General features: G+C 41.1%; 1 protein-coding gene across 7 annotated transcripts in view; it reads right to left on the bottom strand.

Moving 5' to 3' along the window:
- PTCH1 (patched 1) overlaps window positions 1–18,464 on the bottom strand; it is a 75,458-nt gene that overhangs the window by 36,840 nt on the left and 20,154 nt on the right. For 3 of the 7 annotated variants that reach the window (XM_030512914.1, XM_030512912.2, XM_030512918.2), the window contains exons 3-10: window positions 8,005–8,194; window positions 6,581–6,650; window positions 6,377–6,468; window positions 4,702–4,900; window positions 3,940–4,061; window positions 1,921–2,068; window positions 1,029–1,160; window positions 572–727 (exon numbers count right to left, since the gene is read on the bottom strand). In XM_030512914.1, coding sequence (XP_030368774.1) covers window positions 572–727; window positions 1,029–1,160; window positions 1,921–2,068; window positions 3,940–4,061; window positions 4,702–4,900; window positions 6,377–6,468; window positions 6,581–6,650; window positions 8,005–8,194 — 1,109 coding nt within the window. Of the gene's footprint in view, window positions 1–571; window positions 728–1,028; window positions 1,161–1,920; window positions 2,069–3,939; window positions 4,062–4,701; window positions 4,901–6,376; window positions 6,469–6,580; window positions 6,651–8,004; window positions 8,195–8,815; window positions 10,771–13,771; window positions 16,156–18,009; window positions 18,205–18,464 lie in introns of those variants that run through there. The other 4 variants (XM_030512917.1, XM_030512915.1, XM_030512916.1 and 1 more) reach the window with 4 other exon arrangements.

The raw sequence follows: 18,464 nt of genomic DNA, 5'->3' as shown, positions 1-18,464 counted from the left end.
TTTATGATCTGCCATGCAGCTAGTCATTAAATGGCTAATTAAAGCAACTTACATTACACTGTACACAAATCCAAGGGTAACATGAAAATCAAGAGGATGTAATACAGCTATTAACTTTTATTCTGGAATACTGCTGAGGAACTTGCAGTATACCATTTACGGGTACGCCAAAAATAATTCAATTTGGGGTACACAAGCAATATCTGATAATAATTCGAGTTATAGTAAAAATATTTGCAGAATTTAAACATCCTGATATATTCAGATGTAAAGACGAAACCTACAGTTTACTCTGTACAACTGGATGCCTCCACTCATATTGGGAACAGAAAAATCAAATAACCTGGAACCTTGTAATTATACAAACTGCATGAATCCTGCCTTTTTAATATCATTTAACAGCATGACCACGTAATTTCTTACACCATAAGCTATGACATGGGAGAAAGGCACAAGTAAAAATCTAGTGCCAGAATACTTTTGCAGCTTTTTTGCCCCTTAAAGATTCAGTTGTGTTCATTTACCAACAGAGTACTTGTAATTTAACAGCAGACTTGTGTCTCCTAAATACCTGAGTTGTGGCAGCATTAAAGGAAATTCCAATCAATGAGCACAGGCCCAATCCTGCAGCCACTGAGAGTGCAACCAACAAGACTCCTGCCAGCCCCACGGCACCCTGAGACTTGGCACAGTCCCACCGCAGCATTGTTAAACAGGCGTAGGCAAGCTAAAGCAAGGGGATGGGGAAGAAGTTGAGGGGAAAAAAGCAGAATGTTAGAATGGATCCTTCTCTAACAGCTATCTCTTACCAACCAAAATATATAGCCTTACAAACATTTTTAAATAGAATAGACACATCACAGATGTCACACAGAGGAACAGGTGACAAGCCTGAGACAAGTTTACAAACTGTAGTTGATATTTTATATATATCTAAAATGTTCTGGACTGCTGACTGGTAACAATAAAATGGACTATTTAATCCCTGCTCTACTACCAGAGGAAATTAAATACATTTATTTTATTACCATTAGTAAGTAGCCACTAGCTACTCTGATAACACTGACGTCAGAAAATGACTTTAGGATGTCATCCAGGGTGGTCGTAGTAAAGGAGAGCACCTTCTGAGTAGAGTTTTGTGCAACACTTTGGTGAACAACCTATGAAAAGAAAAATAAAATTTGATGTGACTAAGGAAAAAATTTATTACCATCTTCTACAGCACACACCTGAAATCAACTACTTTAGCCTTAATGTCCCTGTGAAAGCCCACACCTACACAGAGATTATGCTGATGCTATACAAATGTGTTTGCAAGCTATTGATTATGAGACACAAACTTGCATCTTTCAGGAAAGGCTACTGCTTTCCCAGCCTATTCCAAACATTTAACTTGAACGCTCCTTCCATAACTCCACCATGCATTTGCTGCAGTACAAGTTTTGCCTTTAGCCCAAGCCCAGCAATCTCTTTGGAGTACTCCTCTTTCCCCTTCCCTGCCTGGCCATTCACAGAGGTCAGAAGCAGCGCAGCAGAGGTCAGAGCTTGCGACACAGAGACCAGGCACTGTCACACAGCCTCCCCACCAGGGCTGCTGCTGGTAGAGCAGCCTGTGGCTGGCTAATGTTTTCCAGACACCTTTAGAACAACCATGCCAATCAAAAGTTTTAAATGCCAGCTAACTCTTTGGTTCCTTTTCAGCAAAGCAAAAGTGTCCCAGACAGCAAAGAGCAAAACCTTCATGGCTTCTCATATGCAAATAATAAGTAGCTCCTTCATTGGAGGTGGGGAGACAGCTTAAAAACTGAGGCAATGACTCAGTTCTGGTTTAAGCATCTTCCCTGAAGAAAAGCTGTGACATAAGCCAGTGGATCTTAGCAGGACTTCATAGTATGATATCTAGGTTATTTTCAATTTTACCTCAACATACATCCTCTGCCAGGCTTCCAGAATTGCTGCTGCCTTATCCTCATTCCAGTTGATATGTGAAACATATTCATACCCCTTGAAGTGCTCATACATTTGCTTAGGAGTCATTAACTGAAACATGGTTTGCAAAGCCTGGGCACTGTGACATGGAGAGAAAGGAGAGGAGGAAGAGGCATAAAACAAGCATTTTCAGGAAATTATTTTCATAACATCAAGTCCCAAATGAGACCCTCACAGGAGCTTGCATGAGTTCTTGTTTTATAGGGCACATGTTTGTATTAAAATTGAACAGAGTATAATTATTCTACTGTGTATCTGGTGCAGCTGTACTGGTCTATGCAAGTATTGAGGCTAAATCTGGTTTCACTGAAGCTAATGAGAGTTTTGCCACTATTTCCAATAGGATCAGTTTCAGGAGCAAAGAATGTAACCTTACAAATCAGTTATAAAGATCATGATTGATAGACAGATTACTGTAAGGATGCCGCAGGAACACTTATTTCTATGAGATCTTGTAAATGCTATTGGCAATTTGTCACCTTGGTCTTTTTCATCCCTTGGAGACAAATGCAAGATTAAATTCCTGACAACCAATCTGCAAGGACAACCTCACAACCAAATGCCTGACAATCTGCAAAGAGTACACAATGGCAACCACTATCCATCCTGAATTTCCACAGTGTGCAACTGTACCCAATAGTTTCAGAAGCTTAAGGAACTATTTTCTTTTCCATTAAAAATACTTTCATTAAAAATACATATGTTGGCTACTTGTTGAAAGACTTGCCAATGTTTAGTGTGAATGTAAAAAAGGTCAACATTCACATTAGAAGTTCTAGTAAAAGTTCTCTATATTAAATATGGAAGAATTACAGAATCATAGAACGGGTAGGGTTGGAAAGGACCTTAAGATCATCTAGTTCCAACCCCTCTGCCGTGGGTAGGGACACCTCACACTAGATCAGGTTGCTCAAAGCCTCATCCAACTTGGTCTTGAACACTGCCAGAGATGGAGCATTCACAACTTCCTTGGCAACCTGTTCCAGTGCCTCACCACCCTCACAGTAAAGAACTTCTTCCTTATATCTAACCTAAATCTCTCCTGTTTTAGCTTGAACACATTACCTCTTGTCCTATGACTACAGTCCCTGATGAAGAGTCCCTCTCTGGCACCCTTGCAGGCCCCCTTCAGATACTGGAAGGCTGCTATGAGGTCTCCACGCAGCCTCCTCTTCTCCAGGCCCCAATTATCTCAGCCTGTCTTCATATGGGAGGTGCTCTAGCCCCCTTGTTATCCTCATGGCCCTCCTCTAGACCTGCTCCAACAGCTCCATGTCCTTCTTATGCTGGGGACATCAGAACTGCACCCAGTACTCTAAGTGGGGTCTCATGAGAGCAGAGAAGAGGGGCAGAATCACCTCCTTCTACCTGATGGTCACACTTCATTTAGTTTAGTATGGCCTACATTTTTCAGAACAGTTCTATTTCACAGGTTTTGCCCCCACTGAAGTCCAATATTCCACAACTTCTTCAAGAAGTCTGAAACAAAGGGGTTTGTTTTACTGCTCAAAACTTATTCAAGATGTAGGGACACAGAAACAGACTTTTCTCTAAATTGATCCTGAACAAAAAGTTCAGTGGAGGTTTTGGAATTCTGAGAAGTCAAATGGTACATTACCCAAATTATTTTTCTCCTCCGTTTCCTTTGATTGTATGCTCAAAAGTGTTCAGTGCTTTAAATACTGTTCAACATGCATTCTATAAACAAAATTGCCAAGAAAAAGCCTTCTTTCTGAGCAATGTACACTATCATTCTGAGGTTAGAAGCAGGAAGCAATGACTATTCCTTAAATTTAAACTACCTAATCACTCTTTTAAGTTCGTTCTTGTGAGGTATGTCCTCCTAAACTGAGATTCATGAAAGGCAGTAGATTTTGCATGATCCTCCCCCATACCCCAAAACCCAAACTCTAACAAAGAAAAACTCTGACATTTTCTTTAAACATTTACCTGACAAGTTTACCAGAACTGTTCTTAACTGTACCACCTATAATCAATTCCTCCTGCCAATGCATGTATTTTCTTGACAGTCCATAGCATCCACCACTCAAAACAGGGGCTACATCAAGAGGCTAGAAAAGGTTGTAAAGAAACAATTAATCAGTTTCATATCCTTAGACAAACTCACACCCTAATTCAACACCCACTGTACTAGAGTAACACATATTAAAGACAATCTAGGAGGTCTACAAAGAGAAATGTTTTCAACAAATCAAACTGAACAGATCAGCTGGATACTTGTTGACTAGACTGTCATTTCTCCACAGCCTGAAGTGATTGATAAAGGGATACATAAAACTGGGGTCTGTGACTTTAAATTCTCCACGAAAGTTAACAAAACCGGCGCTACTTTGAAAAAAGGCTTTGCTGCACTGCGTGAGCATATAGTGTCAGCTGTATTCCAGAAGTGGCTATGTCTATTTAAGGCATCAGGTTTGCTCAAGTGCCACACCACTGCATTGCCATTCCCAGCCAGTAGCTGACAAGTGTACTCTCACTCTAAATACATGGGATCGAGCACTGCATCACAGAATGAAGGAAAGTTTGTGACTGTGGGCTAAGACCATGTAAGAGGAACAGAAAGAATTTATCACTCAAGAATACAAACTATATATTGCTTGGAAGAAAATGGCACCTTCTTCTCTCCTCTCTCTCATCCCCCCCAACTCTGGCCATGCTTGAAAAGATATACACAAGGACAAGGAAACTTACTTTGGTGGAATTTTTATTGGGAGCTGTAATTGGGCAATCGGGATCAGCAGGATTCAGGCAGGGTCGATCCATATAACCATGACCAACCTCTGCTTTATTCAGCATTTCTTCCCAGCTCTCCACTTGGTAGTTTATTTTCTTTAACTCTTCCAAGAATTCTAAGGGGTCAAAGTTGACCCACTGCAAAGGAGGCTTCCCTCTGCAAGAGAAACCAGGAGAAAATGACACACACAGAAAAGACAAAAGAAGTACCAAAACAAACATACTTTTAAAATTCATGTTTGCACAAATAATCGAGTTACTTTCTGTTACAAGTTAAAACCTTTTCCTTATAACGTTGTTTCATAAAATGTAAGGCATGTTTTAATTAGATTTGTTTATGTACTTTTCTTGCAGCCCAGTTGCAATTTTAACAAAAATACTCAGTTCTTAAAAAGAACTGTGGAATATCCACAGGTCAAAAATACTTCCATTTACAAGCAAAGCAAAACAAATCATCAAGCACCTAAATAACAAAAAAGCAGCCAACTGCTGCTTCAAAGAATTAGGGGGGGGAGGGGAGAAGGGAAAAAGAGAGGGGGCTGAGGAAAGAAAACCTTTCTCATAGTATCAGATTACTTCTTGCTAGTCTAATAATCATCTTGCAAATGTAATCAATCAATATAACTGATCTTTGTTTATCTATAACAATGCTGCACTCCTTCAAATGCCCTGGCAGCTTGACTATCAACCATCAAGCTCTCCTGCTACCATGGCTGTCACCACTCTCGCTGTCACGTCTCCCACCCCCCACTTCTGAATTTGTGATGTTGACAGACTAGAAAGGCTTTTGGCTGCCTTATTCTGTGGTTCAAACCACACTGTATCTGCTTAACCAGGCTTAAGTCATTATTCTGAATCTCCCAACCAGAAAACACAAACCCCCTTATTTCCCCATCTAAAACTGTACACTAAAGGTTAGGAGATGGCCATTGCAAATTGCTTTTACAGAGACATGCAAACCAGGACAGAAACAATAACTCAAATGCTAACTCTTGCATAATTAACAGAAAATGCCTGCACAGATTAACAATTAACTCTTAAAGGATTCAGGGCATATAATATCACACTTGTAAACTGTGAGAAACCACCCATAAAAGATACTATATGGTTTCTTTAATGATCTTATAAGCAAAGGATTTGTTCTTTAGTCCTCAGGAAGACTTGAGATTTAACCCAAGATATTTTCTTAGGAATTCCCAGCCAATCAATCTTTTTCGGGAGGGGGAAGTGAAGGTAGAGAGGGGTGGTACATACACGAAATCAAACCAAACAAAAGCAAACACCAGAAACAAGTTTATATCAGGGAAGAAAAAAGAAAAAAACAAAACAAAAAAACCACGCAATTCTTAAAGCTTGAATTCAGAAAAATTTTTTTGCATGCTAGTAGAAAGGGAAAAATAAGGGAGGATTTAAATCAATGCCTACAAATCGTCTCTTAGAAACAGGAAAATCTTTGTTCAGTGGGGGAAAAAAAGTAAAAATCCATGCATATTTTCTGTAGAGACACTACACTTTGTCTTTTATTTTTCTGCTAAACCAGAATCTGAGTAAACAACAGGAATGCAACTGAAAAATCATACAGTTACATGATTAAAATCAGTCAGACCAGAAAGTTATAAAAAACCATGCTTACAAAAGATAGGCAGTTCCTGACTGTAGCTTTGCTCCCTCCCAGAAGCAGTCCAAAGGAGTGATAATTAAGCAAGGATAAAGATACTCTATGATCTGTCAAAATCAAAAAGGGGAAAATCACAGTTATACTAGAATATAATCAAAGCAACACAAGCTGAGTCATGACAATAGACAAATCTTGTAACTAAATGCTGACTGCACATACCTGGTCCATGTAACCTGCTTCTGTGATGAGTTCTCCTGATTTGTAACACAAATGTTCCAATTTCCACTGTCTGTAAGAAATATAAAGAACAGGGTTTTTTTCTGTCCTGGGTTCAGCTGTCTCCTTCTTAGTAGCTAGTGCAGGACATTTTCTAACACTATCACTGAAAAGTTATCTTTAAAATGTAACAGACATTTAAAATTGTAACGCATACACATATTGGCCTCAAGCAGTAAAGCACTGAGAAAGGCAAATATTATTCAGCATAGATGAAAACGCCTCACAAAAAAAAAAAACGACCTTTCTTTTTGTAGTTACAGACAAGACATTTGTTTCAGTTATTCTCGCACTTTCTGTAAAACTCATTAAAAATAATGGAGCTGCTTTTGGATGTTCAGCCTAGTCAACAGATGTTAAAAGGACAAAAATCCATCTTTATGTAAACGAGACCGCTTGTGACTTAAGATGCCAGTCAGTGACAGAAGTGAGAGAGAAGCCAGCTCCAGCTCAGAAGACCAGGCTATTCCCAGCTGACCCACACATGCAGAAGAAATTAAACCATTAGGATTTCTGCCCTCCTTTTTCAGCTATGTGTCAACTTCCACTGCCATGACTTCTAACACCTTAGAGAAGGCAGGGGCTGTGTTAAAGATAATTGGAGCTTCAGCATTAGTTCACTGAGGCATCACCTGGATGCGCTGACAAGATGGGCTGAAAGACAGGGGCTTCATACCTCACAGGCAGCACCCCTGGGCAGATCATTATGTAAGCAGTAACCCTGGAGGAACCACTTTCACGGAGACATCTCACTAGCCTAAGGCCGGTACCTTGCTAAGGTGCACCTTTATTATTTTTTGTTGGACCACACACAGCTTCCAACCTTCAGCTGCACACAGACGCTCTGAAGGCCAACTCTACTGTCTACATTATTAAACTGCTATAATTCCACCCACAGCCATTTCTCACACATCTGCGTTTCCCTTTATATCCAAACTATTGGATGGATAGTAACCTGTGCTGCTGATCACAATCATTATGTACCTCATGATGGTGTCAGCAACTGAATTCAACTGTGATATGCAAGAGTTTTCAATGTTAGGAATCCCATCCAGAAGGTCCTATGTTTAAGACCACAGACAACGCTCCTTTACCAAGACCAACACTGGATACTGCAGCAATGCTCATGGGGGTACACTCTCACAATCTCTTCCAACACCACTTACCCCTTCTTATTTGTTAAAAGCCAACTTGTCACCTCTATGATGGCACAAAGTCAAGTATAAGAAACCAGTGATACTCAAATCAAAACACAGTCCAAAGTGAAAGACTCTGAAGTGCTAACTGTTTAAAAATAGATGGAGGGAAGCATGCGCCCACTTTTTAGCTGTTAGAGATGGTAAGAAAACTTTTGCTTCTTCCCTTACCTGTTGTACATATAGACATGTACTCTGCTGGCCTGAAGTGCAGAGTCAAGGTGCTGTCGGAGTGCTTCTGTTGTTAGTACATTAGCACCATCTTCCTGTGGAGTCTGGATCATGAGCTGAGGGTTAAACATGGCCTCTTCTCCAATCTTCTGCCGCGTGTAATTTAACTCCCGACTCACTCGTCCACCAACTGATGGATAAATATCAACAGCTTTGTTATTAGCCAGTGACTGCTTATTCTGGATTCACTTCATGAGCACTCTCCTGTTAGAAAAACTTGACCATGTTCATGGGCTACTTGGTCTCAAACTGATCACAGCATAACTCTAAAACTATTACTTGAATAACACTGCAAAAAACCCCATGTTCCTCATTAAAATACCATTGCCTCTACTGCACTAAAACATTGACACGTAAACTGGAGCCTCAAACAGTTTCGTCTACATTATAACCAATATCCCATATGTAAAAATTAAAAAAATAAAGCAAAAAGAAAAACGTTTTCCTTGCAGACCAGACCAAATACTACATACAATTTTTTACACTTGTATAAACAGTCTGCTCCAATAGCACATTTCAAGATAAATGGTTTTAATTTACACTCTTCTCCTAAATAGTTTGGCAAAGGCAGAAAGAGAATGTTTCTCTTCAGTTACAAACAGGGAAGAGCAAAACAGTAAGTGTGCAGGAGTATTTCTTCAGCCTTAAATAAAAAAAAAAAAAAAGGGGGGAGGGAAAAAAATACCAATTTCACATAAAGAGATGCAGTTGTGAGCGTAACAGACACTAGTTTACCCCAGTGGTCCAGTACCTGAACAACATGCTGTGATGCAGGTATTCACTCATGAGCAACATCCATTTTTCAACCCTCATGAATGGTGTGCCCCATATTAAAACATGGTGAGGGGGTTGGGGAAAGAAGAAAAAAGAAAAAGGCAGAGGGAGACTGCAGAGTTGACAGGCTCTAGAGGGAGCCACATTCAATTTGCCTTGACAGAAAATATCAGGTAAGAATTGAGAATTATCTTCCCTCTTACAAAAAAGCATTCAGCTAGAGTTCATATACTTTATTCAACCTCCCCTGTAGCGTCTCTAGCAAACACATGTGGGAGGCAGGGTCAATTAATTAGCTGAATCAAGACTACATCCAGATGAGGAGGACAAGAATACCACTAACATGTTGTTTCCATCCCTTACAATTTATTACCTTTATTGCTCTGCTAAGTCCAAGCTACAGACCTGGTCTAATTTGTTACATTTTTTCAGTTCTAGTCAGCTTGGCACCAGTGGTGTGAATTACTGCCAAGGTTTAGTTCTGCAACAGTGTGAACAGAAATTAGGCAGGTACATCTCCTCTAGGCTGTATAGCGGAAGACTGATCTGTAACCATTTGGCAGTGTGGGAAATGACATTCCCAAGCCTGAACAGGGACATACTTTTTCAATCACTTGGGCCCTCAACCCACTCGTAGACCCCTGGGGCTAAAAGGACCACCAGGCAAGAAGCTGGGCCCCTGCATGGATAGAGCTGTCAGAATGAGACCCTCAACAATTAAACCATACAGTCATTCTGGCATGAAGCACTGCTTAATTTCTTGTTCAAGAATTCTTTGAAGAGATAAGTGTTTCCACAACATACTCAATTTTTTCAGCCTGTCACATGTGCATTACCTCCTTCATCCAAGCAAACAGTGATCAGCTCACAGTAAGGAAGGAAAAAAGATAAAAATCAAAGTACAACTTCTTATCTAGAGTCCCTTTATAATTTCTTAACAGTCCTCTTAATACAGTGGGAGAACAGACAATCACTGAGACTGCATATGCATTGTAACAAAAAGCTATCGTTAATTTTTATCAATAATTAAACCCTGAAAGTACTTCCACTCATCAGGTTTATGTTCATGCTGTCCTTTCTCCACCAACCAGCGGTCTATGAAATACTAACAAATTTTGCTTCATCTTACAGGAATATAGGCTGGGGGTAAGGGAGCAGAGTTCTAATCTGTATTTCTTTGAACCAGAGCTTTCTTTTGCAGTCCTTTACACTGCAAATGCTTCCAAAGACAAAATGTCTCTCTCCCTCTTTTGTGTCTCAATGCCAGCCAAGACAATAAAGCCCCAATTTTATGAGGGCTGTGGAGTCTACCCTAAACTTCTGATACTATATTCTTCCCATTCTACCCACAGTTTCCTTTTGAATTTAACCAGGACTTGAACCAACAAATCATACTTCATGCAAGACAAAGGGTGGCATTCCTATCTCTGCTGAAAGTGACTAACTGTTTACTATCAACAGAAATGATTGCTTCCTAATCAAGGTGCTGTCAAACCACATTAACTTCACTGAACAAGGCAGATTTAGCTAATCAAAACTGCATCACGCAAGTCAGTCATCGGAACAGAAGCTGGTTTTTTCCCCTTTTAACATTCAAAACAGGGATAGCAAAACCACCCAAGAAGGCAGGCGCACGTTCCAGAACCCAGCAGCAGATCCACTCCACATTCTTCTTAAGGCATTACACCATTTAATTATTTCCTTGATGGATCTGTTTCATATGTTTCTTCAGCCAAATAGAGTACAGGTAAATGCAGATACTTTATACAACGTAACACCCAGGTACTAAAAAATTATAAATGTAGACTGCAGAGCAAAATTCTGACTGCCAAAGTCAGATTATGTGAAAACGTATGGACAGACTGGAAGCAAGTGGATACATCAGTGGCCTTTCAACATCTGAGAAGCAATAAAGAGCAAAAGGGAATGAAAAAAAAAAAAAAACCAAAAAAAAACGCCACCATGTTTCTACCACTTATGTTTTCATTTATTTTAATTAAAAGTTTGCAAAGATCACTGGAGGCTGCCATACCCAGAGATCTTAAACCTTCACAATCAGCACAATCAGCTGAATATGCACTTTTTAAAAATCAAGTCCCTTGTTGCCTTTTGGGGGGCTTTTTTTCAGACTATTCATCGCTAGTGCAAAAAACTAGGAGAGAAACCACTGAAATGTACCTGAAGCCTCTAGCCTCACTGTGCTGAAGATACGCAATACTGTGCTCAACACACACGCTCCGCAGAAAGTCATTCCTTGCACTTGCATGAAAAAACCCAACAAAACACCACACATTGTAGTCATGGGATTTCCACACTACAGGACAAAATGATGCAATGGAAAACATAACCAGTGAACACAATTCTGGTGTTTTGTGATTTTCCTTTATGGAGTGTTTTCATGTATTTGGTGACAACAACATTTTACACTTAAAGCGCTAATGACTTAAATTTTATGTATGGAATACAGTACCATTACTTCCCATTTTATTCCATGTCAAAGACAGACAGAATTATTTCACTTTAATATCTGGGTGACAAAATCCACATCACTCTCCTTTTTCAATATGTCAAAAGCCACTTGATGGAATTGGGGTCCTGTATTATTTGATTCCTTATGATTTAGTGCCTAGATGGCTGAGTTGGTGGCACAAATTCCCACAAGCCAAAATGCTGATTTAAATAACAGATTGGTACGTTGTCTCATGGCCAGTGGTAACACAATTCAGCAGACCTGATGATCTTAAAGGTCTTTTCCAACCTAGTTGATTCTATGATTCTATCCTTCCAGCAGTGTCCTCAGATTCTGGGTGTCTGCCTACTAGACATGAAATCTAGTCTGCCTACTAGACTAGAAATGAGATACTATGCCATCTATACAATTTTGCTAACAAATTTTAAAAAAAGGGAAAAAAAATCACAACAAAGTAGTAACAGCAGTGTCCTAGCACCATTTCTCACTTAATACCAGCTTCTAATTCTCAGAAATACGTTTGAAGACCCGTGTTCAATGTGAGATAGTTTTTCTGACAGCATCTTTTTTGTTGAATATTATTCCTTGTTAAAAAAATGTGGGGGTTTTTTTTCCAGAGAAGAGGAAAGTGTCTTCCTCTCCCCCCCCGCCCCAGACCCCAGGCTTCCTTCTTAGCATTTTGCTAGAACATGAGATCTGCCTTGAGCAAGTTAGCACACCATACCAGGAAAGACACTGCTGCTGCTCCTAAACTTCCCCACTGACTTAAATGGAAGCTGGTTGAGGTACTAAATTCTCTGCCCTTTTGACGGGCCGGAAGAGAGCTGTAATTGTCAGTGTGGATGCTGGATTGCTAAGAACTATGTAAGGACCACCGTGTCTCCCTCCCCCAAGAGCAATGAACAGCTGTCAGGTGGTAACAAGTTTTAGTCATCCTTAACTTGAGGCAGACCTGAACCCGTGACCTATAGGTGAAAGGCTCTAGATCCCATTACGAAGCACTGGGGTCACAGTCCCCAGTGTTTCAGTCCTCACACATTAAAATGCTTCGGTGCATCTTAAGTGAGAAGCACCCAGAAAAAACAAAACTGCGTGCCTCTAGTGTATATTTGAACAACACGTATGCACCCTCCAATGACATGAGTGAAATCATATTTGTTTTCACTGGCACAATTTCTGACAGATTTCCTTCCACTGATCTAGTAACAATTTCAAGTTACTGGGTCATTCAGTATGTGCTCATTTCCACTGTGAATGCCAGTGTCTTACCACAACACCAGTGCTGTGACCTTGTCACAACCAGCATTCAAAATTTACATGTCATTATATCAATATGCTTATAAAGAACTCTGGAAACCACCACCAGGAACTGCAATCCCTACCACACTGAGTAGCTTCAGGAGTAAGTTTGACCTCTGCTACACTAAGAGATCAATCCTAAATCAAGCAATGAGTGATAGCTGAAAATCACTGCTTGTTAATTTACTGTCTGGTGACTGAAAAGGCAGGAAATATTTCTTTCTCAGAATATCTGAAGCGTTCCATTTCAGGTTACTGGAATTGCATCACAGAGCCTGAGGTTCTGTTACTTTTCTCAGACATGAATACTATGCCTCTATAAATCATTCAATAGTTACCTTGTGTGCAACTGAGCCACAAGTCGCTCAAAAGACAGCAAGCTCCCTCTAAAAAAGAACATTCTTGACAGCCAAACACTTGGGATAAAAATGTTTGCCTACTAATGTGGAGGACTGACAGGCAGACTTCCAGAAACACCTACTGGCTTTGGAGCCTAAGTTCTTCCCTTACAACCCCTTGAGGTACACGAATGTAGCAAAACCTTCTGGAGAACCTCCTTCCTGAAGACTATGGGCCTTCAGGTGTTTCCACATGAACACATGTTGGAGGGCTGACATACTTCTGCTTTGTTTGAGCAACACCATCTTTTTCATTTTTCCAGGACCATAAATTGTAGCATTAATGTAATTCGGCCCAACCTTTTGACAGTGACAACTCAAAGCAATAAAATTGTACCTGTAATAGTCACAGGCACCTCACACAAACAATGTTTTCATTTCATCCCTACAAAAAATGCAGATTTTTTCTGATAAATCAGATGTGTAGATTAGTACTCCCTACAATGCTTACATTACGGCCTGAGCAACAGGCAATGCAGGCCACCTCTGCAATTTGCAGTACTTGTTGCCACCACAACAGGAACCAAAAAGAAAACAAAACCCCTTCATGACTCAGTAACCATATAAAAACAAAGACTGAGAATAATATCCCAATGTGTTCACCCAAGACTCAATGTTTACCATTCAATCCAAAAAGCAGCAGTGTGCAGAGAAAGACAAGAACATCCCAGGCTCACAAGGAGACCACACAGCCCCTGCTGTGTGATGCTCTCCACCCTGGGCGAGTACTGTGCTGTAGAAAGTTGCAGGCACCTTGTCTTCTCACCTTTCATCACTCCATGCGTGCCAGGATCGGAACAGGAAGGGGTTTTGTCTTCACACTTCTCTCCCTGGCAACCTACATAGCCTGTCTTCCTCAACTTTGACTGCTATTAAGAAATTCCTTTTACTGCACTTCCTCAAGTAGTCTCTCCTTGTGCTGTTCCCATGCGCATCCCTATTACACGTGTATACAGGTGTTACTCGAAAACTACAAAATGAAACTAGTTTCAGCCCATTACAATGGTGCACAGATAAGCCAGTCAGCCACAGCTTTGCCTCCCTGTCCTAACTACGCACCAGGATTAGAAATCTTCGCACCTGCCACACAGCAGAAGGCAGTACCTAATGACACCAATGACAACTTCTGGTTTTGTGCATCCTTGATAAAGGATCTCATGAGAATAAAACATGGCAGCCAAATACTACTCACACAGGATCAAAACCTCCTACAAAGAAACTGAGATAGAGAGTTGAAGTTCTCTGGCAAGTATGAAGATTACCCTGCCCTTTCCTGGGCACAGAAAAATAATGGCCTTTTGATTTAAAGCTTCCTGTTGCTCTCTAGGGAGTTCTGTCTTTGCATTCTTTCAGATGTTTCAGCTTGTCTATGCTGCTCTTTGTTAGCAACAGAATATAGTTTTTCTGCAGAGACAGCATTAGTCAGCATTCTGACAGAAGTACAGGGAAGACAGCACCTTCCTCAGAATTATCATTCTCTAGGCCTGACTGGCAGAGTACAGGGGTAAAACTGTTTGCTGAGAAGAAGTGCAACACACTTCCATTGACATCTAAGTCAGTACAAGAAATGGGACTAATTGGCATGTCCATTTCTTAAACTTTTAAAAGGCTGTCTACTTGTAGAATCAGAACTGCTATTGTTTTACATGGTTGTATTACTAACTACTGACTGTTAGATACCATCATGTATTTGATGTATCTGATACTCAAATGATACTAAGGATGGCTCTCATAAACCCACTGGGATTCCATTATAAAAAAGTTTTGGCTACCTGCAATGATTTCTTTTCTGCTCATTTATTTAACTATGCAAAATAAAGACTTCACAGGGGGTGACTAAAATTGAGCTAGTGGAAAAAAAAAAATAATCTGTTGAGAAATAATGAGCTTACAAGAGCTAGAACACAGTGGTAAGCAATCAGCGTCTTAAGGAGAATACATGGTCATTCAATAGGCTGTGCAACATGTTTTTCAATGAAAATTGTCATCTTTATCATGCAATTAGACATGATCTCTGCCAGCACTGGACCATAAGCAGTCAGAAATTCCATGCAGTGTCTAGGTTTTCTCAAACAGCATTTACCCTACTGAATACACATAATTCTGTTTGTATAGTTCGCATGGAATAGTGATGGTTTTATCTGCCCACGTTAAGACAGCCTGCACCATAATATCTTCCTTCCCAACATCCAGTTGGACACTCTACGCTTCTCCTTCTTCTCCAACAAAAGAAGGCCCTCTGTTTAGAATATTATCACATCCCAATGTGAAGACATAACTGACTTCAATCTCTTTTTAGCACCACTGACTTCTGGGAAAATCTAGAAGCAATGTGACCATCTCAACCATTTTTGTCACACTGAGAATAAGATAACACCAGGTTCTTAGTTTTTGCTTAAAAAAGAAAAGAAGCAAAGATAAAAGATAAAAGACTATGGTGTACAAATGCAAAAAAGTTAAAAAAAGAAGAAACCAAATCCAGCAGCAAAGCACTTCAAAGGCTGGTTTTTATCTCCCAAACCGTCATATGATATAAGTTACCCCCCACACATGCTGGGGCTGACTCCAGTGTTGCTGTTACAGATTTCATTAATGCTGACATGATTATGAACAGCAAAAATACAAACACACATCAAAGATGGCTTTTCATTCTGCCACATGATAAAGTTCAGAGCTGTGACTACGACACAAAGCTGTCCGCATACTCAGGAAGATAGCCCAACAACAGCTGCCTCTACTTGTAGTGGGAAACCTTCCCTGCAACTTTAGGAGCTAGACCCTTTTCTTTCTAAAAATCGAATAAAACCTGATATTACATGTATGCCTCTATATTACCCATAGGCAGAAAAATGTTATTTCTGATTGGGTAAAATAGATTGCATTGATGCGTTTCTTGCTTGATGCCCCTTTGGGTTGAGAAACTGGAAAAGTGCATTAAAAAACTCCACAGACTAACATGAAAAAATTGAACATTTCAAACACAAAAAACCCCAAACCAACCAACCAACCGACAAGACATGCAAGCAGCTTTGAAATGTACAATAATGTACAATAATATACCAACTTGGTAGATGCAATTCAGACTTTCCAATTAAACATAAAACACAGTAGCTGCTTACTGAGCTGCGGAACATGTCCTTGGTAACAGGATATGAGCTGTTCACCTCTGGGTCACTGGTTCTAATCCAGCCAGGAACAATAGTGACCACAAATTGTTTACCATCTGACAGCTGTTTGTCAGCTTATGTGAAATGAGTTGGTGGTCTCAGGCCATTTCCTAGTGGGCAGGTGTCCATGTTATATAAAACTGCCATCACAATTGGCATCCTTGCTGACCATCCCAACAAAGAGACTGAGGAATGAATGGGCATGGAGAGCAAACTATCCGTTCTTCCAAAGACATGGTCCCTTCAGGTCAGAGCTAAGCCACAGCTTCTGGTGGAGAAGGCCAACTTCTGAATTTTCGGGCTGAAGTAGCAAAGGAATAAAGGACTCTAGACTGTGCTTTTTCCTAGAAATCAAGGAGATGACCTACAGTGAGGATAGGCAGCTAATACAGACTACTGCAACTCTCCAGCAGTTTACGGTCATGGACAGCTCACACCCGCTGAGGAGCAAAGCTGAATTTTTATTTTTTGGTAATTTAAGAAAACATTTGAGCACGCTTCGTAACAGGCCAAAATCCTCAACTGTACATGGAAGTGACTAAGTTTCCAGGAGTTCTGCTGAGAAGGGTAATGTAAGTGGCTTCAAGGTCTAAACCTAAGGATTTCAAAACAGCTGAATATAATTGTTTTAAGTTACTTTAACTTGAATAAGAGCTTCTGCAGGGTAATATGTTAAAAACAATTTGCCGTGTTGTTCCACAGCAGCAGCTTTCCTCTAGGCCCAACTTTTCATTTAACCTCTCAGTGCCCTTTCCTCAAATATGTAATTGTTTTCCTGTGTGGTTAAAAGCAGCATTTTAAAGTCTTTTCATCTGTACTCCTGGGATAGCACAAATTTCATCTGTACATGGAGCAGCACAAAATTTGAACACTTTTTTTTTTTTTTAAAGGCACAGCAAGCATCAATGAAAAGATCTGTCCATCCAGAACCGTTCAGGAGGCACCACTTCCTAAATAGTGCTTTAGGAGATGGCAAAACTAATATATAGAAAAATGAAAGGAATGAACATGTTATGAAACAGGGTACAGTTTCTTTCAAGTATTCCCTACCAGCTGCTTGCTGTACCATCTGTTGTTGCCTAAGCAGCTTCCTTCTGAATGGCTTTGCACTGAAGCAGAACTGCTCTCACTGTTGGACACAATCAGGTCAGGTCAGCACTCCCCCCCCCAGCACCGAACCTGCTGCCTGTCACAGCTACCCCCACCTCGATGTTTCTTACTGGCCACCAGCTCCCAAGACAGTGTTGCATCTGTCAGGAGGCCCATTTTTCATAGTTTGCTTGCTATTCACACCGAGCAGCAAAAAATGCACTTCATTTTGTGCAGGATGCAATCAGAGATTCCCGTCAGATACTCCGAAAGTGTGACCATATGGCTGAGTTTATTCTGAAGCAGAAAGGGCTGCGAAATAAAGCTGAACAAATGACCAAACACACCCCACAACACAGCCTTTATTTCTTACTTTCGGCTACTCTGGCCATGCAGGTAATTTCACTTCACTACCAAGCCCGCCAGACTACAACAACGGTCTGTTCTCCCTTTGAAGGAGTGGTTACTGGATGCTCTGGGAGCGCGGAGACGCGCCGCTGCCCCAGCCGTCGCGGGTACACACGGCAGTTTTGTACCTCCCCAAACCCGATCGGAGACGCCGCCGGGGCTCGCGTCGCTCAGCCGCAGCGGGACCCCCTTTCCGACCTCCCCCGGCTCGGCTTCCGCGGAGCCGGCCTCGCCTCCCAGTGCCCATCCCGGCGCGGCCGGACGGTCGCTGCCCGGTCCGGTCCCTGCCGGGGCCGCGCACAGAGGCCGCCTCGCCCTACCCCGCCCCGGGGAACAGCACCTCCAGCGCCGCTCCTTCCCGCTGCATCTGTGCAGGGAAACACACATCGCTGGGAGCCACTTTCATGATTTTGTTGCGAGCGGGATTAGCTGGATTAGGGGCTGATTCATAAGGACCCCCTGCGGCTGTGAGGAAGTTTCATCACAAGGTCACTGTGGTGTGAACTATATTCTGTCAACACCACCACTCCTTATAGCCGACTACAAAAAATACAAAAGAGGGTGGGGGGGAACTGCAAGTGAAATATATGAATGAACAGTTTATGGCAACAAAGAGATTTACCGATTTCCCCATCAGCTGCTTAAAAAGATGTGTACCCTTCAACGCTGTGCTCCTTTAAAATAAGAAACCTGTACTAGTCATTTTTAACTTATAAAGAATTTAGTGGTTTAGGAGGTGGGAGGAACCTGGGGAATAAGTGTAGCAACCCACACACAAAACCACAAGAGGAACTT

This window comes from Strigops habroptila, chromosome Z (genome assembly GCF_004027225.2).
Source record: "Strigops habroptila isolate Jane chromosome Z, bStrHab1.2.pri, whole genome shotgun sequence".
In the NCBI taxonomy this organism is placed as follows: domain Eukaryota; kingdom Metazoa; phylum Chordata; class Aves; order Psittaciformes; family Psittacidae; genus Strigops; species Strigops habroptila.
Note: the sequence above shows the minus strand (reverse complement) of the source record. Positions and strands in the feature narration are given on the sequence as shown.